This window comes from Bos grunniens, chromosome 7 (genome assembly GCF_055505025.1).
Source record: "Bos grunniens cultivar Pamir isolate PY7600 chromosome 7, Bosgru_T2T1.0, whole genome shotgun sequence".
Classification (NCBI taxonomy): domain Eukaryota; kingdom Metazoa; phylum Chordata; class Mammalia; order Artiodactyla; family Bovidae; genus Bos; species Bos grunniens.
The window spans coordinates 34,739,101-34,764,406 of record NC_141171.1 but is presented as its reverse complement, the minus strand read 5'-3'; the positions used below and the strand labels follow the sequence as shown (position 1 = coordinate 34,764,406).

General features: G+C 36.0%; 1 protein-coding gene across 10 annotated transcripts in view; it reads left to right on the top strand.

Annotated features, from left to right (window-relative positions):
* Positions 1 to 25,306, top strand: part of DMXL1 (Dmx like 1) — a 125,914-nt gene that overhangs the window by 25,637 nt on the left and 74,971 nt on the right. For 9 of the 10 annotated variants that reach the window (XM_086410751.1, XM_086410749.1, XM_086410748.1 and 6 more), the window contains 12 exons: positions 5,607 to 5,673; positions 6,939 to 7,117; positions 11,863 to 12,052; positions 13,227 to 13,392; positions 16,442 to 16,654; positions 18,072 to 18,325; positions 18,437 to 19,121; positions 19,212 to 19,333; positions 21,902 to 21,991; positions 22,071 to 22,173; positions 23,289 to 23,408; positions 23,694 to 23,915. In XM_086410751.1, coding sequence (XP_086266877.1) covers positions 5,607 to 5,673; positions 6,939 to 7,117; positions 11,863 to 12,052; positions 13,227 to 13,392; positions 16,442 to 16,654; positions 18,072 to 18,325; positions 18,437 to 19,121; positions 19,212 to 19,333; positions 21,902 to 21,991; positions 22,071 to 22,173; positions 23,289 to 23,408; positions 23,694 to 23,915 — 2,411 coding nt within the window. Of the gene's footprint in view, positions 1 to 5,606; positions 5,674 to 6,938; positions 7,118 to 11,862; positions 12,053 to 13,226; positions 13,393 to 14,480; positions 14,635 to 16,441; positions 16,655 to 18,071; positions 18,326 to 18,436; positions 19,122 to 19,211; positions 19,334 to 21,901; positions 21,992 to 22,070; positions 22,174 to 23,288; positions 23,409 to 23,693; positions 23,916 to 25,306 lie in introns of those variants that run through there. The other variant, XM_086410752.1, reaches the window with a different exon arrangement.

The following is a 25,306-nucleotide window of genomic DNA, read 5'->3' as shown; positions in this document are numbered from 1 at the left end:
GCATAAAATTAGTATCATACTTTATGGAAGTATGAATCAGTAGGCTTAATTTTTCTTATGTTCTTTAGATAGCAAGTCCAAATTTCTTTCATTCATTCCAACAAATATTTGTTGAGTGCTTGTCATATTCCAGGCAGTGGTAACAGTGCTTAGAATATAGGGTGGGTGGAGATAAACAGTATACCAGTAAATCAGTATGACAGGATGTAAGGTAGGCCATTCTTCCTGAGTCAGTTTTATGTGAAGCAGCTGTTTAGTTGCTAAGTTGTCTCCATCTCTTCTTGAGACCCCATGAACTGTAGCCCCCCTAGGCTCCTCTGTCTATGGTATTACCAAGGCAAGAATACTGGAATGAGTTGTCATTTCCTTCTCCAGGGGATGTTCCCAACCCAATATCTTCTCCTGAATTGGCAGGGGGATTCTTGACCACTGAGCCATCTATCAGATACCAAAGTCAGAGTAAGGCAGATATCCTATATAGAGAATTTACAAAGGAGATTTCAAAGGAGCTAGTTCTGTGGGTTTTTTTTTTACCCCATAATCAGATCATGGGTATTAAAAAGGGTTTAAATATAGAGAGGAAATAGGATTTTGCAAAAAAGATAATTCCTTAGAAAGAGCTGTGGCTTTGCTTTTGAGTCTTTCATAAAAGATTGCGGGGAGAGAAGAGCAAAGAAGTGCTGTAATCACTGCAAATCTGGTAAGGGGCTTCTTGGGTTGAACTGAGAATTTGAAATGTATTTCAAACATTTGGAAGAGGGAGAGAATCTTAAGTTAAAAAACAGAGTTATACAGAGTCCTAGTAACTTGGACTAGACATACTCATTTATTTGAAGTGGTTTATTACTTAAGTAAACAATTAAGCCTTGGACTGGAAACTATGCAAGTTTTATTCTAGGATCAACTGAAGATTGATCCTTAGAAGAAATGGAGTAGCCATCATAGTGAACAAAAGAGTCTGAAATGCAGTACTTGGATGCAGTCTCAAAAACAACAGAATGATCACTGTTCATTTCTAAGGCAAACCATTCAATACCACTGTAATACAAGTCTATGCCCCAACCAGTAATGCTGAAGAAGCTGAAGTTGAACGGTTCTATGAAGACCTACAAGACCTTTTAGAACTAACACCCAAAAAAGATGTCCTTTTCATTATAGGGGACAGGAATGCAAAAGTAGGAAGTCAAGAAACACCTGGAGTAACAGGCAAATTTGGCCTTGGAGTGTAGAACGAAGCAAGGCAAAGTCTAATAGAGTTTTGCCAAGACAACGCACTGGTCATAGCAAACACCCTCTTCCAACAACACCAGAGAATACTCTACACATGGACATCTCCAGATGGCTAACACTCAAATCAGGTTAATTATATTCTTTGCAGCCAAAGATGGAGAAGCTTTATACAGTCAGTAAAAACAAGACCAAGAGCTGACTGTGGCTCAGATCATGAACTCCTTATTGCCAAATTCAGACTTAAATTGAAGAAAGTGGGGAAAACCACTAGACCATACAATATGACCTAAATCAAATCCCTTATGATTATACAGTGAAAGTGAGAAATAGATTTAAGGGACTAGATCTGATAGACATTATCTGATGAACTATGGATGGAGGTTTGTGACATTGTACAGGAGACAGGGATCAAGACCATCCCCAAGAAAAAGAAATGCAAAAAAGCAAAATGGCGGTCTGAGGAGGCCTTACTGTGAAAGGAAGAAAAATAGCTGTAAAAGGAAGAAAAGCAAAAGGCAAAGGAGAAAAGGAAAGATACAACCATTTGAATGCAGAGTTCCAAAGAATAGCAAGGAGAGATAAGAAAGCCTTCCTCAGCGATCAATGCAAAGAAATAGAGGAAAACAACAGAATGGGAAAGACTAGAGATCTCTTCAAGAAATTTCAAGGGAACATTTCATGCAAAGATGGACTCTGTAAATGACAGAAATGGTATGGACCTAACAGAAGCAGAAGATATTAAGAAGTGGCAAGAATACACGGAAGAACTATACAGAAAAGATCTTCATGACCCAGATAATCATGATGGTGTGATCACTCACCTAGAGCCAGATATCCTAGAATGTGAAGTCAAGTGGGCCTTAGGAAGCATCACTACGAACAAAGCTAGTGGAGGTGATGGAATTCCAGTGGAGCTATTTCAAATCCTGAAAGATGATGCTGTGAAAGTGATGCACTGAAAGTGATGCACTCAATATGCCAGCAAATTTGGAAAACTTAGCAGTGGCCACAGGACTAGAAAAGGTCAGTTTTCATTCCAATCCCAAAGAAAGGCAATGCCAAAGAATGCTCAAACTACTGCACAATTGCACTCATCTCACATGCTAGTAAAGTAATGCTCAAAATTCTCCAAGCCAGGCTTCAACAATATGTGAACCATGAACTTCCAGATGTTCAAGCTGGTTTTAGAAAAGGCAGAGGAACTAGAGATCAAATTGCCAACATCCATTGGATCATGGAAAAAGGAAGAGAGTTCCAGAAAAACGTCTACTTCTGCTTTATTGACTATACCAAAGCCTTTGACTGTGTGGATCACAATAAACTGTGGAAAATTCTGAAAGAGATGGGAATACCAGACCACCTGACCTGCCTCTTGAGAAACCTGTATGCAGGTCAGGAAGCAACAGTTAGATCTGGACATGGAACAATAGACTGATTCCAAATAGGAAAATGAGTACGTCAAGGCTGTATATTGTCACCCTGCTTATTTAACTTATATGCAGAGTACATCATGAGAAACGTTGGGCTGGAAGAAGTACAAGCTGGAATCAAGATTGCCGGGAGAAATATCAATAACCTCAGATACTCAGATGACACCACCCTTATGGTAGAAGGTTAAGAAGAACTAAAGAGGCTCTTGATGAAAGTGAAAGAGGAGAGTGAAAAAGTTGGCTTAAAGCTCAACATTCAGAAAACTAAGATCATGGCATCCGGTCCCATCACTTCATGGCAAATAGATGGGGAAACAGTATCAGACTTTATTTTTCTGGGCTCCAGAATCACTGCAGATGGTCTTTGCAGCCATCTTGTAAGGAAAGTTATGACCAACCTAGACATCATATTAAAAAGCAGAGATATTACTTTGTCAACAAATGTTTGTCTAGTCAAGGCTATGGTTTTTCCAATAGTCATGTATGGATGTGAGAGTTGGACTATAAAGAAAGCTGAGCACTGAAGAATTGATGCTTTTGAACTGTGGTGTTGAAGACTCTTGAGAGTCCCTTTGACTGCAAGGAGATCCAACCAGTCCATCCTAAAGGAGATGAGTCCTGGGTGTTTATTGGAAGCACTGATGTTGAAGCTGAAACTCCAATAGTTTGGCCACCTAACTGGAAGAGCTGACTCATTTGAAAAGACCCTGATGCTGGGAAAGATTGAGGGCAGGAGGAGAAGGTGATGACAGAGGATGAGATGGTTGGATGGCATCACCGACTCAATGGACATGAGTTTGGGTGAACTCCGGGAGTTGGTAATGGACAGGGGAGGCCTGGCATGCTGCAGTTCATGGGGTTCTAAAGAGTCGGACACGACTGAGCGACTGAACTGAACAACGGAAGATTACACTAACTGGAATACATTTAAAAGTTGAGCTTAATCTGATTATAGTTCATTTGTGGTTCATTTTAAAAATCTGCTTATACCTGTTAGATGAAGACTAGTAGGTACGACATAGAATAGATAGGATAGGAGAAGAGGAGTAGAGGTGACGTTGAGTATAGGCATGAAGGAAGTAAGTTATGTGTGCATAGCTTTTGGAGAAGGGAACTAGTGCAAGACCCTGAGGTAAAACTGTGTGTCACCTTGTGGCTGGACGAAAGTGAACATAGTGAGGAGTGATGGGGAAATGATTAGAGTCAGGAGGCAGCTTATAGGTTATTGTGAGGCTTTTGCATTTTAATTTTGAGTGAGTTGGGAAGCTGTTGAGGGTTTTGAGCAGAGCGTGAAATCTGATTCCCTTTTAAAAGAATTCCTTTAGATACTGCTTTAAGAAAAGACTGTAGGGGCAACACAGTCACAATCATGAAGACCAGGCATTTTTTTTTTAACTTTTTATTTTGTATTGGGGTATAGCTGATTAACAAACAATGTTATGATAGTTTCAGGTGAACAGTGAAGGGACTCAGCCATACAAATACATGTATCCATTCTCCCTGCTCCCATCCAGGCTGCCACACAACATTGAGCAGAGTTCCATGTGCCATATAGTAGGTTCTTGTTGGTTATCCATTTTAAATATAGCAGTGTAAGACCAAGCACTTTTAATTATTTGTTTTAAAGATATCTTTAAGATTAACCAGATACGTAAAAACGTGTGTTCAAAAATGTTCATTCTACCACTTAATGTTCAGTTCAGTTCAGTCACTCAGTCGTGTCCGACTCTTTGTGACCCCATGAACTGCAGCACGCCAAGCCTCCCTGTCCATCACCAACTCCCAGAGTCCACCCAAATCCATGCCCATTGAATCGATGATGCCATCCAACCATCTTATCCTCTGTCATCCCCTTCTCCTCCTGCCCTCAATCTTTGCCAGCATCAGGGTCTTTTCAAAGGAGTCAGCTCTTCGTATCAGGTGCCCAAACTATTGGAGTTTCAAAGTATCAGAACTTAATGTTCATGACATATTTTAAAATATGTATTACAGAGAAAATTGTAAATATGACATCAGTTTCCATCTTCTTCCCCACAACCTCCCACAGAAAGTAGATGGAGAGGTAGAGTGGAAAGAGATTTGGAAGTCAATGTATTAACATGTTACTAGTGATTTTGCATGGAAATGGGTGTTGTGGTTTTGGTGAAGCTATAGATGATTTTATTTTCTTCTTTTCACCCATTTATATCATTATTTTCTGTTATGTATTAATTAGAATCAGGGTAAAAAGTTTTTTTTATTTGAAATTGAACTGTGATGGCATTCCTCTTCGGCTTGCTTTACAAATAATTTTAGTGTGACTCTATCTAAGCATGGACTTGGATAAAGAAAAGGAAAGCAACGATAGTGAGAAATGTCTTGAGATCAGTATTTCCTGAAAGGCAGAAGGGAAGGTGATGAGGGGAATGAACTGAAACTCCTTGAAGAAGGAGAGACAAGTATGCACCAAGTATGTTGGTGAAATTGGAAGGCTGAATCCATAATTATTGGAAGTCTCTCATTAACACACACATAATCTTCAACTGTGCAAATGCTGCCTTAAGGCAGAATTCATTATAAAATACTGATTTATTGTTCTTGTAAATGTATGTTGGAATGTAAGCATCCATAGCTCCAAAAATTAGATTTCCAGGTTAAAAAATGAAACCTTTCTTTCTCATATTCTAAAGGAATGAGACCTATGACTCTTCTGTCTTAAGCTTTAAAGAATGACAAGTCATTCCTTATATGATTCTTATGCATAGATATTTTTACATTGAAAATAATTTTTGTATTTAATATTACATTTTCTATTTCTAATTTATGAGATATACTTAAAAGTGAGTGTCAAACTTGTTATTATATTTTGTATTTGAAGCAGATTACTGAATATAGTTTAGAGAAGTAATATTGCATTCTCTCATTTAATTTTCCTTGAAAATTATGCCTTGTCTATTTAATTTACAGAACTGCTTCCCAAGTTCATTTAATGAAATTTTCACCAGATGGAGAATTTTTTGCCACTGCTGGGAAGGTAATTTGTGAAAATACTATTATCAAGTTGTGTTTATGGTGTATTTTGAAATATCAAAAAAATTTAACTTGCTTCATTATTTAAGTTGCAAACATTTTCTGTTAAATATGTTAAATAGCAAAAATTGGCTAAATATTATTATGTTAAAGGGCAATATGATATAATTGAAACAGCTTAAATCAAAGGTAGATCTGGGTATAAATTTGCCATTTACCAACTTTTTGATCTTGAGCAAGTAGTTAATCACTTTGAGCCTTGGTTTTCTGATGTATAAACTAAGGATAATAATACCTACCTCATAGGTCATGGGTCATAGTTTAGACAGTGTATGTAAAGTGGCACAGTGTCTTGGATATAGTATACTGTCAGTAATAAACTATAACTGTTATTTATGTTATCTTCTAGCTGACAGCTATATTAGACTGTATTTATAGTAAAAGAATTTACAGACTTTCTAGAAGGACATTTTTAACTTTTCTTTGTTATTACCTGTTGATTTCAGAATAGTGAATTCCCTTAAATTTTAATTATTTTAAATCATTGGTTCACAGAGCACTTTACATAAAACTAATAGTCTGAAGTTATTTTTCCCATGACTCAAATCGGCAGACTAAGAATATGAGATGTCTTAAATTCTTGGTGAGGTATTTTCTCCTAAAAATTTTTTAGGAGAAAACTAGGGCTGTTTAATCTGATTAACTTTAGTCAGCGTCAGGAATGTAATTAGTAGCTTAAGAGCAGAACCTGGTACATGCTAATCTCTCATTCTTGCTTTCCTTCCCAGATTAGGAGATGCAATTTTGATTGTGCTTAGAATATTTTGTATGGTGGTAGTTGCTAACTAGTTAATATCATTTTCTTTGAACATTCATATGACAATCTATAAAAAATGTTGTTTTATAAAATTAGCAGTATTTTGAAGTCTACTAATGGTAATACTTTCTTATTTAATATTTGGCTAAGTGAGAAAATGAACCCTTCATCTTTAGGTCTTTCCTGAATGACTTTATTTTCCATATCAAATAGTAGCTAGCATTTTCCTTGAACCAACCTTTGCAAAATACACACGTTCACATACCTTAATTCTCAAAGAACAGTTAAGGAATGCTGGTTAGAAAAGTATCAGAATCAGAGATTTTCTTAATTTTTTCATGCCCAATCCCTATGTTCCTTTAATTGGGAAGAAAAATCTTACCTTTGGTATTTGGTTTAACCTTTAATTCTGATCTGGATGTTTTTCTGTTTCTGTTTTTCTACCCTCTTAGGATGACTGTCTTTTAAAGGTATGGTATAATGTAGAAAACTGGCGGACATCTGTTACCTCTCCAGATAAAAATTCAGAAAAACAATCTGAAGGAGAAACTGACTTTTCTTTTGTATATCTGGCCCATCCTCGAGCTGTAAATGGATTTTCCTGGCGTAAAACAAGCAAATATATGCCTAGGTCAGTGGATTAGTCATTTTTCCCATGTATTAAGAGAACGTCATCTTTGTGACTTTGACCGCTTTTCTCATTTTGAGAATCCATTGCTATAGGGTTTTTGCCCATGAAGATTCAAGTAGTACTAGATAGCTCCTGGACTGCAAGCCTCTGGCTATGAGTTAACTATATATGATACTTAAGAGGAGAGCCATGTGAAAGGATAATTTACCTCTAGTTCAGATATCTTAAAGTGACAAGAGTTGTGCATCTTTTTCTTTCAGTTCTTTCATCTTTAATCATTCTCCAAATTTCTATTTGCATCAACTTTTTCATATTTCACTCTCTTTAGCTTGTCCCTTTCTATGTGTATCCACTGGTTTTTTTTTTTTTTTTGTAACTAAAAATACAAGCTTTATTGAGAGTGTATACCATGAGACTTCAAATATTTCTTTAACTGCCTGCAGCATCTTTGAGGAAAAGTACATGGGCTAATAGATTATGATGTCCTAAACTAGATATTAATTTAACCTACACATGCATGCACAAATAAACCTGTTAGTACTTCATTTGTTTCCTATAGTCTTTGTCAGACTTGATATCCCGTTGACTTTTTGCATATACTTAGTAAGTTACAGCGGAGAAGGCAATGGCACCCCACTCCAGTACTTTTGCCTAGAAAATCCTGTGGATGGAGGAGCCTGGTAGGCTGCAGTCCATGGGGTCACTAGAGTCGGACACGACTGAGCGACTTCACTTTCACTTTTCACTTTCATGCATTGGAGAAGGAAATGGCAACCCACTCCAGTGTTCTTGCCTGGAGAATCCCAGGGACAGGAAGCCTGGTGGGCTGCCGTCGATGGGGTCACACAGAGTCGGACACGACTGAAGTGACTTAGCAGCAGCAGCAGCAGTAAGTTACAGAGGTATTGTATTACTTAATTGTAGGTAGAAATCCCTTTTTGTTCCACATGGCCATCTTCAATTTGGCCACACTATGGATCAATACAGTTTTTCCCTTATCTTTTTGTCATCTGAGAATGTCTTAAGCTGATCCATTATAGCATACTTAGATCATCTGTTAACTTTAGTTTTGCTCTTCTGAACCAGCAGAGTAAACCAAGATTTTTAAAAAAAATTATTTCATATTAAACATTCTTTTTAGAGCAGTTTAAGGTTTATAGCAAAGTTGAGGGGAGGTACAGAGATTTTCCATACAACCCTTTTCCCCACATATGCACAACCACCTGCTTTGTCAACATCCTCCACCAGAGTGGTACATTTGTTACAGTTGATGCTTACATCAACACATTATTATCACCTAAAGTCCATAATTTACATTGTGATTCACTCTTGGTGTTGTACATTCTATGGATTTGGACACAAACCCACATATAATGTATGTATAACAGCATACATACATCATTGTTATACCTAGATCTTTTGAACAATTTTGTAGTGCGATAGTTACCATTTTTCTTACCTCTCTCCTCTAGTCTAACAAAGCATTGAAGTAGGACCTTCTAGGTACACAGATGGTTCTTCTGTTAGAAGTACGTTTCACAGTTTTGAGCTAAAGGAGAGTGGTATGGACAGTCTATATTGTTAGCAGAAGCACCCTCAGTCCACCTTCACTTTGAGAACTATTACTTTAGTACTTCTGAGACCATTGCTCACACGTATAAATATGTGTCTAGAATAGAATGAGCCATGACGTGTGTGTGCTCAGTTGTGTCTGACTCTTGGCGACTCCATGGACTGTAGCCCACTAGGCTCCTCTGTCTATAGGATTTTCCAGGCAAGAATACTGGAGTGGGTTGCCATTTCTTTCTCCAGGACATCTTCCCAACTCTGGGATTGAACCCATGTCTCCTGTACAGTCCACAGGGTTGCAAAGAGTCGGACACGACTGAGCAACTTCACTTTCACTTTTCACTTTCATGCACTGGAGAAGGAAATGGCAACCCACTTCATATTCTTGCCTGGAGAATCCCAGGGACGGGGGAGCCTGGGTGGGCTGCCGTCTGTGGGGTCGCACAGAGTCGGACATGACTGAAGTGACTTGGCAGCAGCAGCAGCAGCTCCTGCACTGCAGGTGTATTCTTTACTGCTGAGCCACTGGGGAAGCCCCGAGCTATGACATGCGTAAAGTAAAAACAGCTGTCTTCACAAACTGTCAACCTTTTAGAACTATCAGAAGTTTACATTATTCTGAAGGTTGAGTTCTGACGATATTCCAGGTATTTTCACATGCAGCTAATTAGAGCACCAGAATACTAAAAAAGAGAATTATGAAATATTGTATATTTTGAGAGAGGACAGTCACATCTGCTTCTGATACAGTTCACTCACTGTTGGCAAAAGTGATCATAGTGGAAGATACCATCAGAGGCAGGTACCTTGAACTGGGGCATTAGGAATACTTTATGACAGAAAAAAAAAACATTAATTTTTTCCGCCTACTTATTTTATCTCTTTTATCAGCTAAATTCTACAGCATAAAGAACTGTGGTATAGAACGAGACTTTTCTGTTAGTTGTGGCGCCTTGGCAAGGTTTCCAGAATTTCACTTTCGGATCTATTAAAAAAACCAACTAATTTCCTTTAGTTCTTTTAGTTTTCATGTTTGTTTCACCAGCTGCCTGCAGATTTATAGTAGGAAGGCTGATCCTTTCTCATGAGAGTGAAAGAGATCCCATCAAAGACCATTGTCCTTTCTGTTACGGCATCTTAAAATTAAGATGTTCAGCCAAATGATGATGCTTCACACTAAGTGTCTGCTATCTTAAGAGGAAAAATGGGGATGTGCTTGTAATGATCATATACAGGCACTTCCCTGTTAATTAAAATGATGAATGTAGGACAGATTGGGAGGTTTGGTTATTTTCCCCACAAAACCTTCAGAAGTTGGTTTTACATAACTAGTTTTAGAACCATCTTAGCCTGTTGTTGCCTCAAGATAGGACAACTGTTGCAGACATTTACCCATCATACTGTTGCCCTATATAAGGTCATTCATCTGTATATATCATTTTCGGGTAGAGGGGGAGGGCTGTACCTGAATATGATGTGCTTATTGAAGAGAGAATAAGGTACCTTGATGAAGAAGTGAGAAAGGGAGATATGGCCTGAGCAATGCCTCAGATACATCACGATATTTCTTCTATGCCGTGCTTATATTACCAGCCAGCTGTTTACACTATTTGTAAAGGTTTAGTGTTCTGAAAAACATTATCTGTGGTCGAAACCGTGTCCATGCTTCTGAGTTGTGCACCTTTCTAGCTTGCTTTGTTGGTCTTGTCTAAGTTCATATGCCTCTCCTGATTGCTGTCTGTTCAACTCTTTTGTCTCCTATCTTCTGCTCTTTCTTTGTAAGCCTCCCATTCTGCCATTTACTGATGGGGCACTATGAACCTTGCACTTTCCATATTGCCTTTTTGTATTTTCTTCTGTTTCTGTTATATTTGATATTATTGCCACTGCCTGTGTGTATGTAAATGTACTAGAGAGAAACAGAGGGAACGAGAGCAGGAAAACGTCAGCGGGAGACAGAGAAAAAAGGGGAAGAAAATTGAAGGAAAAAGAGGAGGGAGAGGCATAAGGATGGGAAAAGGAAGGAGAAACAGAGGGTTTGGAAAGGTAAGGAGAGGCCCTAGGAGGAGGGTACCAATGAGAGGTAGGAGAGGTGGAAAGGGAGGGTGGTTTGGAGAGGCTAAGAAGTAGAGAATTGTAGGAGAAGGCAGAGGCAGAGAAGCCCAGAGAGTGGATGGAGATGAAAAAGAAGTAGGGGAGTAGACATAGAAGGGGAGGGGCAGGGAGGCAGGTGTAAGAGCAGGGAAGGAATCTGGAGAGAGCTACCAAGACAGAATGTGGTGTTCTCCCTTTGCTTTTTTTTTTTTTAATCAGATAGGTATGTTTTAAAAACTGACTACTATAGAATATTAAAAAAATTTTTTTTCTTTAACTTATCAAGTTACTTGATAGAAACCTTCTACTGGTTTTTCTTTTTTAATCAGTTAGATATGTTTGAATAAGTTTCTATTACAGGATATTGCAACTTAAAAAAAAATTTTGCTGAGTTAACAAAGACTGTCAGTCAATAGAAAGGTAGTCTTTAATAATAGAATTCCAGCTTTTGAGCTCTTGATGCACATGGGATTTATTAACATATATGTAATTGTTTTGTTATTATTTTGTGGGGTGGCAAGACAGTAAATTCACTGAAAGTCAAAAATGACTAAGGAAGGAGATGGCTAATACTTAACGGATTTTTCTGTTTTCGCACTTGACTGCTTTTGTTATATGTTAGGCAAAGACACAGTAAGTGCACTAGTTACTATAGCTTGTTAGTGACAAGTATTCGTATACCTTTACAGGAAGTAAAAATGAAGCCTTGTGAAATAATTTAAATAAATATCCACTGAATAAATCAGAAAATCTGAATAGAAGATGTCAGGTTTTTTCCTTGTTATTAACTGAGGGAGTATGATACGATCTCAGTTTTTGTTCTTTAGATGTAAGAATCTTGGATTACTGAAACAGGAACTACTGAGTTCTAGGCAGAAAATAAATGGATTAGCAAGCGTTTGCAGTGATGAAATCAAACACCCAACTCAGTTTTAATGGTTTTGACTATGTTGCATAAATGTATACTGACTTTTTTTCATTGATACCTTAGTTGTGTACATTTAAATAATTATAGAAACATTGTGGAATATGATACTGTGGGAAATTTATGTTTTCGCTTCTAAAATCCTTTTATTCCTTAGGGCTTCTGTATGTAATGTACTGTTGACTTGCTGCAAAGATAACATATGTCGTCTTTGGGTAGAGACATTTTTACCAAATGATTGTTTGCTCTATGGAGGTGACTGCAACCATTGGACTGAACCAATTAATTTAACAAATAACATCAAGAGAAACGTTTCCAGTAAAGAACGAGTTCAGAATGCTTCAGATGTAAGTGTTTTTGTTAGATGTTTTTCCTATATGTTTTAGTATCTTTTGTACAAGGCCTTTTTGTAACATTCATCTTAATATTCAAAATCATGGATAGTTATGAAGAAATATATGTCTTAGGAAATCAGTTCTCAGAAAATTTTCAGTATTTTTTTTTTTTTGTCTAGCATGAAACTGCCTATAATTACAAAGTTAACCTTAGGTTAACTGATGATATCAAAAGGATGATCATACTTAGCTGAAATAATATAAAGTAAATTAAGATCTGAGAATGCAGAAATTTGACTGTAAAAATAATGTGTTATTTTTCTTTCTTTAGGGCTTAGGGTGTTTGTCCTGTCATTACAGGAATGATTACTTTATCAGATTGTGTTCTACGTTTGTTATCGTTCAAACCTCCAAGAACATGAATTACTATAGTATGGCAAAACTAAAGTCAGTTTTTGATGTTGGGGCTAATTAAACATAGACTAGTAACATGGATCCTTGAAAATAAGAAAGTGACCTAAAAATGATTTACCTTTGAATGTTTTGTATGATTATGGAAATACTGTTTCTCAAATTTAGATCGTATTGCTAGTGGCATAGAATATAATTAAGTGTGTATTGTATAGAGACTCAACCACTGAGACTCAATCAGTGGTTATATATAGTAATAGTTGAAAGAAGTTCTTGACTAGGAATCACTTTCAGGTGATGTTGTGTTCTGTATAAAGTATTGTATCGTATGAAAGATGAGAATAGCAATATTGGCGTTGTCTGCCTCATGGATCAAATGAGGTGATTGCAGTGAAAGTGCTTTGTAAACTATGAAATATCATCCTAATGAATGGTGGTAATATCAGTCAGTGCTTTGTGGTCAGTAACCTGTGGATACAAAGAGAACTGTATAAATAGGGACATCATTTCCCACAGATGCATGGTAAACTTTTTTTTAAATTAAGAAAATATTAAATCAAAATTTAACATATTGTGTGATGGTTTAAAGATGAGTCAGGCAGTTAAAAGTGTCAAGCTTATTTCATGTTTCACATTTGTTGTACAAAAATACTGTAAAGTACTTGTACATATAGGCTTACTTGAAATAGCATCTAACAATCATTGTATAACTTATGTGCTTATAACAAAATAGATGTTAGTTTTACTTTGTTTTGCATTGTTTTTCTTCTTATAGGTAAATCAGAAATTTTTTCGCAGAGGTCGGAGATCGCTTGCACTTGTAGCACATACTGGGTACCTGCCACACCAGCAAGACCCTCACCACGTTCACAGGAATGCTCCACTGCATGCCAATGCACTTTGCCACTTTCATATTGCAGCCAGCATCAACCCAGCCACAGGTAATAACGTGCTGTTCAGAAAATGTTTTTCAGATCAAGTAGATTGATTTTTATGACCAGTAAGTTATACTATACTTATTGAGTAAGTAAAAAATTGTAGGTGATTTTCTTAGCTAACTTTTCATTATAGCCAGCTCACTGATGATAGAAAGAGTTTTTGTTTACTTGTTTGGTTCTTAAGGCTGTGATTTGGTCTGTAATTTTAGATCGTGGTAAGTCATTGAGATGTTCTGTATTGGTTTATTCAAAAGTTGAGATTTGAACTAATACTTAACAAAAAAGTCAACACCTCAGAATTATAATTACTGTATTGTTGTTCATATGAAACTGGTATGTTTTGTACTTAATCTTTGGAGCCATTTCAGAAATAGGGCAGAAATATTGTAGAAGTTATAACTGAAGAATTAAGAAACCTTGTGTTGTGGTCAAATATGTACTTTGAGATAGACTGAAAGATCTAGAATACCTGGATTTATCTATGAATTTGAAGACTGATGTGTTTATCATTATAGTAAATATTTTATGTTAGTTTAAAAACCAGGTGGTCACAGTTGGGCATTTAAGGTAGAACCTTAAAATATTGCTGGGAAAAAGTTAAAAATAATATTTGCACATAATAAACACCATCTATACAGGAAATATAAAGTTAACCTCCCTTCATATCTATTCCACCGTAGTCTTCCTCCTCAGAAGGTAACCACTCTAATGAATTTTTGTGTATTTTGAGATATTCTTTTGTTTGTTTATTTTGCCGCACCAGGTTTTTGTTGCAGCATGAAAACAGTTTTGGTCTGCAGGATCTAGTTCCCTGACCAGGGATTGAATCCAGGCCCTCTGTATTGAAAGGGCAGAGTCTTAGCCACTGGACCACCAGGGAAGTCCAGAGATATTCTTAAACATAAATCAAGCACAACCTATTTACATATAACACACTGGATTTGCAGTATTGCATTCTTCGAGAAACATAGAATGAATACAGTCCATTAGTTACTTGAATCAAAGTGAGAAGTGCTTTGATAAGTTAAAAGTTCAGAAATACCTGTGGTAGGAATAATACCTGTGGTATTTGCCTTTTTTTTTTTTTTCAGTTTTATTTGGTTAATAACAGTCCCAGCACTAAAAGAATCCATGAGCCAAGAAAATGTAAATGGGAGAATATTGAATGATTTTTATTGAAAATTATATTATTACCTTATCAAAAAAATATTGTCAGTGCTTATAGTATCCAGAGGAAGCTCTGAGGTCAGTGGAATAATTTTAAAAGTCTTTGTGAGTAAAAGACAGTATTTTGAGAATAAAGAAAGCTTGAATTCTCACTTTAATAGAAAAGGCTGTAGCATCTTCTTGACTACCTTACAATAAGGAAAACTCTTAAAACCTTTCTTCAGATTGTAGGTCCCCAAGAAAAGTTCATACATTTAGGGAAAATCAAATAAAAATAATAACTTTAGGAGCTATATTAGATTCTGTGGAGACTTTCTTGCCTTAAATTAGGTCTGTTAGAATGACCTTTTTGCAAGGCCAGAACTTATATATGTTCAGTAGAAATGGATACAGGAGAGAAGTTCATAATATTATGTTCTCTTAATTCTAGCTCTTATACCCTCTCCATGATTATTTCTCATAAGAAATGATTTTACCAAATTTTTTGAGTGAGGTCAGCAGGCAAAGGAAATGTGGTTACTTTTCAACCAGAATGCTTCTGCTAAAAGTCAGCCTAAGCCCCTCCTTATTTGTGTACTTAACAACTAGGCCTGTGATCTACTTCAGGATTACTTATCTCTTCTGGGTTGATTTGTAAGTTGAAAATCAGAAATTCCTCTCCATGAAGTTTCTTGGGGACAGTTTAAATCCCCAACACTATTGTGTATCCACCTAGCAACAGTGCAATTGGTAGTTCAGCCCCTCAAGGCTTTTATTGTGTGTTTAGTGCCATGTAGGAACTGGAGATACAATAATGATCAAGACGTTATTGATCATTGCTCATATGAAGCATATAACCAGGTAGGAGATAGATAAATACTAATTAAACAATTATACTAATGAATATATAATTATAAACAGAGCTCTTGAATTAGATAATATCCATCAACTCTTAGAACCACTTCCAGTAGAAGGGGTGGGGAAAAGATTCATTTATTCTTTCCTTTATCCCCTATAATACTCTTTCTGTTGGTGTCTAGCAATAGACAGTGTTTGAACAAATAATTCAAATTATTTATATTTCCTATTTTTTAAAATCAGATTTGTTCTGAACCTTCCCTGAATCTATTCCAGCCTGTACTGTTCAGCAGACACCAGCATGATTTAGATTTGGACTTTAATAATAATAGACAAATCTTTCTTTACCTCTATTATGTAAGAATTGTCATTTTTTACAATTTACTCTGAATTTGTACTTCAATATACTTCACTTAGCAATGATTTCAAAAGTAATACCAAGGGATCAGATTTTGTTTTGTTTTTTAGCTGAGTTGGCTTGTCTTGAATGATTTTCTTGAATATAAGAAGGGAACCTCAGTTTCATACTATCTGATTTCAATCTTGATGCTAATAAATAAACAGTATCTATTGCAGTATCTATCTTAGGATTAGATAGGTAGGTCATGAAAAAAGTTAATATGTCAGTCTCTTAAGTAAAAGAAAGTTGTTGCTATTGAGGTAAACATATCACTTGTCCTTTGACAACTTGATGACATTTTTAATGGTAGATCAGGTTAAAATATGTTTCTAATGAGTTTCTGTATAAATTAAGAACACTATTCTATTAACATGTCTACAAATTATAGATAGGTTTCTTAATGAGAGCATTTTATAATTGTAGAAAAATACATGTGTGTATATATAAGTAAGTTATGGTATGTGACTTAGAATGTATACTTTTCTGTCCTTTATAATAAGTATATTAAATACACCATTTAAGTCTGTTTTTTAATTAGTAATAATTGTGGGAACCATTATATTGTGAGTCTCACAGATTAAATAAAATGTGTTTTATGTGCTAGCATGATAGAAATTATAATTTTGATTTTTTTCTTGTTCTTTGTAGACATTCCACTTCTTCCTTCTATTACCTCTCTGAGTCTAAGTGAAAATGAAGAGAAGAGTGGACCTTTTGTGGTACACTGGCTAAACAATAAAGAGTTGCATTTTTCTTTGTCCATGGAAGTCTTTTTACAACAACTTAGAAAAAGTTTTGAGCAACCATCTTCTGAGACCAGTGTAGAAGATTCTAATCAGGCAGATGTAAAATCTGATGAAGGTAAAGCTTTAAGAAGGGTAAAAACTATGACGTTTTGTTTAAGATAGCGAAGATTTTTATATTAGTGTAGCACCAGCAAATGGCAACCCACTCCACTTTTCTTGCCTGGAGAATCCCAGGGGCAGGAGAGCCTGGTGGGCTGACGTCTATGGGGTCACGCAGAGTTGGACACGACTGAAGTGACTTAACAGCAACAGCTACTGTTAGAAATAACCTTCAGATTTCAGTGGCATAGTACACATTTGGACTAGCTCATGATAATCCAGTATAGACGTTTTTGTTCCAAGTGTCTTACTTCCTGATGGTAATGTAGGGATTTAGAATTCTCCATACTTACGCTTCTGTGGGCCACTAGGGTCTTGCTGCTCAGAGGACTATCTGAGCAGCAGATAGTAGCAGACTAGTAGCATTGGCATTATTAGGAATGCACAATCTCATGCTCCACCTGGAGCTGCTAAACAAGAATCTGCAATTTAGTGAAATTCCCAGATGAGTTGTATGTATATTAAAGTTTGAGAAGCAGTACACTTAGGGCTTAAGCCCTACATTCAGCTTCTATTCATTCAGCCTCAGTCAAGTAGAGAGAGAGAAATCAAGTGTTTTCTAAATTACAAGTTTACATGTTCCCCTTAAAAAAAAATTAAACAGTACCATCGTGTATAAAGTTTCCATATTGTTAAATTTGATGAGCGTTCTTCCAGATTTTATTTTTTTCTATGCTCATGCAAGTATATATAAAGGTAGTTTCTTTTTAATTGTACTATGGGATTTCATTTTTAAATGAACATAGTGTTCTGTAGCTTGCTTAAATTCAGTATTCGGCACTTTTCTGGCTCATTAATTTTAACAGCTCCTGAGTCAGGAGACTCAAGAGAAAACTTAAGCGTTTTCTTTGTTGATACACATTTAAATTGAGTTCAATTGTTTCTCACTATATACTGATAATGGTAAAATCATGCGTCTCTTTATCTTTGTGTGAATTTTTCTATAGGGTGGATCCCTAGATGGGGAAATAGCATATTGCGTAAGCATTTTTAAATTTCAGTAACTTTTGCCAAGTTGCCCCCCACCCCACAGGAGTGTTTTACAAGTTCATGCTCCCTTTAAGTAAGTAAGTGTTAGTCACTCAGTTTTGTCTGACTCTTTGTGCCCCTTTTGCCTATTTTCAAGTCAGTATTAGTCCTTCTACTGATAATCCAGTGACTCAGCCTTTTGGGCCTTCTGATTACTGAGTTAACTCCAGTGGCCTTATATTCCTGGAGCAAAATTATTTTTAAAGGGAACCCCATTTCCTGTTTATATGAAAACATGTTTTTCATTTTGAATGCATTTGTAAAGATAGATTAAGAATGCATTTCTTAATTTATAGTAGTAGCTTGATTGTATTTATATGGTTCATGAACTCTTTTGCTTATAGAGATTGATGACAGTGTTGATGATCTGAAAATAAATCATGAAAAGAAGGAATTGGGAGGTGACAAACTGGTACCAAATTCAAGTTTTGTGCCATTACCATCATCTGCCATTGATCATCAGATTGAAGTACTTCTGTCTGAATGGAGTAAAAATGCAGACATGCTATTCAGTATTCATCCCATGGATGGTTCTTTGCTGGTTTGGCATGTGGATTGGCTGGATGAATACCAGCCTGGTATGTTTCGTCAAGTACAGGTATTATTTTTATGATCTCTGGAGAGCTGCTTTTTGTTAAATATGGGTACTGTTTTGTAAAACCTCTTTATATAGTTTCATGCCTTCTGATGCTCACATTCTTAATTCCAGGTGTCCTTTGTTTCCAGAATTCCTGTAGCTTTCCCTACAGGTGATGCAAACTCTCTCTGTAAAAGCATAGTGATGTATGCCTGTACCAAGAATGTTGACTTGGCTATTCAGCAAGGGAAACAAAAACCTTCCAGCCTGACACGTTCCACGTCAATGCTTATCTCTTCTGGTCACAGTAAATCAACTAATAGTTTAAAATTAAGTATTTTTACTCCTAATGTTATGATGATTTCAAAGCATGCTGATGGCTCCCTGAATCAATGGCTTGTCAGTTTTGCCGAAGAATCTGCTTTTTCTACAGTTCTCAGTATTTCCCACAAATCCAGATACTGTGGTCATCGCTTTCATCTTAATGATTTAGCTTGTCACTCAGTATTACCATTATTGCTGACAACGTCGCACCATAATGCATTAAGGACACCAGATGTTGATAACCAAAAGCAACCTGATGATGCTGTGAATATTGAAGAATGTCCTTCGGCACAACAGAATAAAAGCACTATTGACATGGCCTTTCAGGATCCCAATGCAGTTTACAGTGAGCTTATTCTTTGGCGAGTTGATCCAGTTGGGCCATTGTCTTTCTCTGGAGGTGTTTCTGAGCTTGCCCGGATTAATTCTCTTCATGTTTCTGCATTTTCCAATGTGGCATGGCTGCCCACTCTTATTCCCAGTTATTGTCTAGGTAAGCATTCTGATTTTTACTTAAGAACTTTAGATTTTCTGACATTGTTGCTTAAAGGTTAAATTTTAAATGTTTTTTAAATACATCTAGGTGCATATTGCAACTCTCCTAGTGCGTGCTTTGTAGCAAGTGATGGACAATATCTGAGATTATATGAAGCAGTTATTGATGCCAAGAAGCTTCTATATGAGCTTTCCAATCCTGAAATTTCTGTAAGTAAATGACTTTTGAAACTACGAATAAAATATGATGTGTTTAAATAGTTAATTTATACTTACTGAGCAATTTCTAGGATTGTAATATAAAATTTATAATTAAATGTGTTTTTAGTTATTTTTTACACATTTACATTATAGTCTTAGTGATAGTCTTATAGTGATCCCAGTCCCTTAAAAAGAAACCATGTCTTTCATTCATTCCAAAAGTAGAATCTAATGTCCAACAATATGTAGTATTTCCTTCTGTTGTTCAGCCGCAAGTCATGTCTGACTCCTTTGTAAGCTCATGGGCTGTGGCCTACCAAGGCTCCTCAGTGTGTGGGATTTCTAGACAGGAATACTGGAGTGGGTTGCCATTTCCCTCTCCAGGGAATCTTCCCAACCCAGGGATCAAACCCATGTCTCTTGCATTGGCAGGCAGATTCTTTACCACTGAGCCACCAGGGAAGTCCCATAGTATTTCCTGGCTCAGAGATATATGGGCACTTCTGACAGTATATTGCTGAATCATGTTTGTTCATCTGTAGGTTATTTCTGAACAGGGGAAGCCGAAATAATAAGAGTGGCATTTTAATCTTAATCAAGAGAAAAAAAACTTTCAATTTGGTTGTACTACAGGCAGGAGTTGCAAAGCTTTTGTCTTAGATTAGAAGGCACTTCCTTCTGTTCCCAACTGATGGCAAACCCCCATCTCCATTGCCTCAGCACCTTCAGCAAGCCAATATTTCCATTCTTTTGGTTTCGGTGTTTTTAAGTATGCCCCGAGATAACTTTTAGCCATACTGAGCTTGTTGTTTAGGAGATTCAAGCCGTCTCCTCAACTACCAATTAATGTCTGTTAATGCTCTGGTTACAGAATTGCACAGGTTATCAGTAGTCTGCTCCTATCTTTTTTTGTTTTGTTTTGTTTCCCCCTAAGTTATTTTACAGAAGACAAAGTTTTTTTTTTTTTAAAGCATACAGTGTTATACTAGCAACATATTTCTTGAGGGTCTTCTATTTTTCAGGAATTGTTTTTAAGTGCTGGGAATTTAGATGTGAACAAAACAGACAAAAATCTCAGCTTATATTCAGTGAAAGCATATAGAAAAAAGGTCAAAATATATTAATAAATTCTTTGGAGAGGAACAGTGTTGCAGAAGTAGTAGGGAGTGCCAAGTAAAGTGCTGGTCAGGGAAAGCCTCACGGAAGTGGTACAGTTTGAGCAAAGACCTAAAGGAGATGAAGGAGCTACCTGTGTGGATATTTAGAGGGAAAAGTATATCAGGAAAGCAAATGTAAAGATCCTCAGACCAGAGCATGTTTGGTAGGTAAGGATCATCAAGGAGGCTGTTGTGGCTGGTGTAGGATAAATGAGATGGAAAGTAATAAAAAATAAAGTTAAAAAGTTAGCCTGGCCTTTGCAGTAAAAGACCTCATAGGCCGTTGTAGTTACTTTGAATTTTACTCTGAATGACATAGAAACTGGTAGAAAGAATGACAGTGATATGATCTGACTTAGGCTTTAAAATATCACTGTTTGCTATATAGATTAGACATGGGAAGCAGAAGTGTTATCAGAGAGACCAATTCAGGAAGCTATTACAGTAGTTTAGGAAAGAGTAAAAGGTGGTTAGAATGTAGCAAGTGGTGTGGTGATAAAGAGGATAAGAACTGGTCAAATCAGGATGTGTTTTGAACATTGACTGTAAGGATTGGACTGGATATGGGGTTTGTGTGAGAAAAACAGGATAACTCCCAAGGTTTGCCTTGAGATGTGAAGAATGTGTAAATAGGTTTTGAGGTGCAGGGAGGATTCAAGAGCCTAACTTCAGACATGTTAATTTTGAAATGCTTGTTTGATATCCAAGAGATCTAGTAGGCTAGGGTCTGGAGTTTAGAGGGAGGCCTCGTCTGAACATAGAAAATAAGTACCTGTTAGAATATAAAGCTGTGATGCTGAATGAGATCTCTGAGGGAGAGGCTATAGTTGGAAAGTAGAAATGGTAGGAAGATTGAACCCTGGGGCATTCCATTGTTAAGGTGGGGTGAGTGTGGTGTATAAAGAAAGCCAAAATGAAGAAATTTCTAGGAGGAAGAAATAACAGATTCATATGCTGATAGATCAGGCATGATGAAGATTGAATTTAACCATATGACTTTGACAAGAGCAGTCAGGAGATGATGTGGCTCAAGAAATCACTGTTTATAAATAGTATGTTAACTTGTTTATTTTGCTTTGTTGTCAAAGTTAATGCTAAAAAGCTTCGATTCTTGGAACATTTCCATGAGATTGAAGTCAGTCTTTCATAGTTAAAAATATAAAATACTTTTTCTCCTTAACGATTACCAAACATTTCTTTTGTTTTTCTCTGTACCAACTGAGCTATATAACTGTTCATTCCTATGTAATTGCCTGGTAAAAATCCCAGAATGTTTATAATAAAAGAGACTTGTGAACTTATTTAGTCTCACCTGAACTTATTTATTGTTTGTGTGTTATGCCTCAAATTTTACATCATTTTTTATTGTTTTTTAAATTTAATTGTTTAATAAAGGAAATACCCATTTTTTCAAAAACAGAAATATGTTGGTGAAGTGTTTAATATCGTCAGTCAACAGTCAACAGCCAGGCCAGGATGCATTATTGCATTAGATCCCATTACCAAACTTGTAAGTATTATTTTTCTGGCCACTTAGCATTAATAAATAATATGTATGTCAACTTATGTTGGTATTTATTTATATTCAGCAAGGCAGAAAAACCCAACTGCTTCATGTTTTTCAAGAAGACTTCATTTTGAATAATCTTGAGAAGAAAAGACTGGGAAAAGACAGAATGTTATCTGATGCAGGTAAAGAAGAATTTTTTATGTAATGAGATATAAAATGTACAGTATGTTAGGCAGTTAATAAAGATAAGTTGACACAATGTTTCATGTCTGAGTTTAAATTTTTCCTATGTACATTTGTGATAATTTTTGTCATAAATATCAGTATCTTTTTATTCTTAACAAGGCAATAATAATGAAAAAATTAAAGGAGTTTGTCAGTTATGGTTTTTTAAAATACTTTAATTAATTAATCTATATTTAGCCATACTACCTGGCATGCAGGATCCTAGTTCCTCAACTAGGGATCAAACCCAGGCCCTTGGCAGTTAGAGTGCAGAGTCCTAACCACAGGATTGCCAGGGAACTCACATAAATTATGTTTTTTAAAAAAGTATCATAGACATTTTCTTTATCATTAATGTGTGAGTGCTCTTTGCATGGGAGGGGTCCTGCCCTAATAATTTGAATGATATTGACACCTGACCCTTTAAAAATCTACAATTTAAAGCATTAGCTACAAACTTAAAATTATATAGGCGGTTTTAATTAATACTTTTTTATAATTAAGCAGTTTTTAAAATGATATTAAATTTATCCTCCCACTATTAGCTGTTATTTTAAATAAAGAAAAACAGGAAAATAAAGCTATAATATCTTGGTTATTTTGATTACAGAACCAAACCAAACTCAAAAATAACTTTACTTACCAAGGAACTGTACACTGTGTACTGTTGCTCTAAAAGTCGATCATCAAGACTCAAATTATAATAATAACTGCATTCTGTATTTGTTTCAGGTTATTTTTATTTTCTTGTACATCATTTCTTTACCCTTTTTCCATTTTTTCCTCCTTTGAGAAGTACCTTTTTGAATTCTATGCCTTTATGTTGAATGTCTAATTTCTTGCCACTGCTTTCTTAGTCTTCTATCATTTTCCCTGAGAATTTTGAACTTTGCAAAAATGCTTATAGTGCTTTTGTAACCTTTAAATACATTGATGAAAAGAAGCTGAAAATGATAAATACGGATGTAAAGGGTTATTTATATCAACAGAATGTTCTTTATTTTTCATTTTTCGTATTAAAATGTTAATAGCTGTCTATGTTAATAGCGAAATATATCATTAATACCAACAGGCAGCTCACCTAATGGATTTTCTGAAAAATTCTACCTAATTGTAATAGAGTGCACCCAAGACAACCGTTCATTGTTACACATGTGGAATTTGCATTTAAAGTCCATTCCTGTCTCATTGGGTGAGTTTTTTTTTTTTTTTTTTTTCTATTAGTAGACTTAGATTAACAAAGTATGTGTATATAGATTGATGGATATTTTTTTAAGCTGTTTTTATTGACAGGATAATTGCAGTTTATTGTTAATTAAGGAAAAAACAGTTTCTCAGTTTTCTTGTCCTAAAGAATCATAGGAATATGTTTACATTTTTATCTTTTATAAGGCAGTTTTGGATTATAAAATTTAGCAATTTTAATGTTTATATGGGTTCCCTCCCAGTGTTTTGGTTCTTTTTTTATGTTTTATAGATGAAAAAGTAGATACAAAAATATCTGAAGCAGCTTGGCAGCCAGAAGAACATTATTCTTCTTCTCCAGAGAAGATCCTATCCCCCTTTTCACAGAAGTATCAGGCTTGCAGAGCAAATCTCCAGAGTACCAGCAAGTTGACTCTGTCTTCAGAAATGGTTTATAGCCAAGAGTTGCATTTGCCAGAAGGAGTTGAGATAATAAGTGTTAAGCCATCAGCAGGTGTGTAAACTTTGTAAAAAAAGACTGATACATTTGGCAGTGCATGAAGGTTTACTATATATTTAAAAATAGTTGCAACTCCCACTTTTTAAATTGACATAGACGCAGAAATGGAAAGAACACCTTTCAATATCCTAAATAAAAATTTTAAATGTCTCATTATGTTTTCTCATTATGATTACTCTGGCATTTGTCAGCCAGAACTGTCTTAAATATTGATTTCCAAGACAAATTTTTATTATCCTTTGGTAAAGATGAAGTGGAAGTTTGCAGGGCAGAGTTAATAATGGAGTTGCACCTTATTTGCCAACTGATAATATTGGTAATGGCGGCCAGGAGCTCTGTGCTGTGAAGGGCTCTTAAGAGTGTAGTTCCTGATAAATATTTATCATCCTCATCCTTAGGGCAGTGGCCCTCAAAATGTGGTCCCCAGACCAGCAGCATCAAGATTGTTTGGGAAGTTGTTAAGAAGTAAGAATTCTTGGGTCATACCCTAGACTTACTGAATCATAAACTCTGGGGTGGGACCCAGCAGTCTTGTTTTGACAAACCTTCCAGGTCATTCCATTGTACAGAATTTCAAGGTATCAAGGGTATCATGAAAAGCAAGACAAAAATCCATCTTTTTAATCACCTAGTTCTTTCATTTTCATAGTCATAGTGTGGATTTTTGGTCTTCTTTACTTATCACTTTTGACTAGTTACTTTGAATGCTCTTCAGTTTGCTGTGTAATCAAGCACTTAATCTTTTGTAATTGGTGAAGTTAGCAGGAGTATTACAGTGTCATGGTAAATTTTTTTAAACATTCTGAGATTTTTTTTTTTTTTGGTATATTTTAATAAAAGAGTCATCAGTGCAAGGAAAGTTAAAGTTTGGGAAAAAATGACTTTTGTATTGAAATTTTAAGAGCTTTTATCCTTAGCCATCGGAGAAGGCAATGGCAACCCACTCCAGTACTCTTGCCTGGAAAATCCCATGGATGGAGGAGCCTGGTAGGCTGCAGTCCATGGGATCGCGAAGAGTCAGACATGACTGAGCGACTTCACTTTCATGCATTGGAGAAGGAAATGGCAACCCACTCCAGTGTTCTTGCCTGGAGAATCCCAGGGATGGGGGAGCCTGGTGGGCTGCCGTCTATGGGGTCACACAGAGTCGGACACGACTGAAGTGACTTAGCAGCAGCAGCAGCAGCATCCTTAGCCAAAAAAGTATACTCTTCACTACTCAATTCTAAAAAATTTTTTACAGCAAATGTAAGAGAAACTGATGATGTTTCTAAAAATAATCTTTGGTGCAAGTTGAGTTTAGAAGAAAAAAGAAGTCCTAGGGCAGGGAAGAAATTTCTTTTGTTTGACAAAAACAGTAGCATATGATAAAAGCTTTTTTTCCT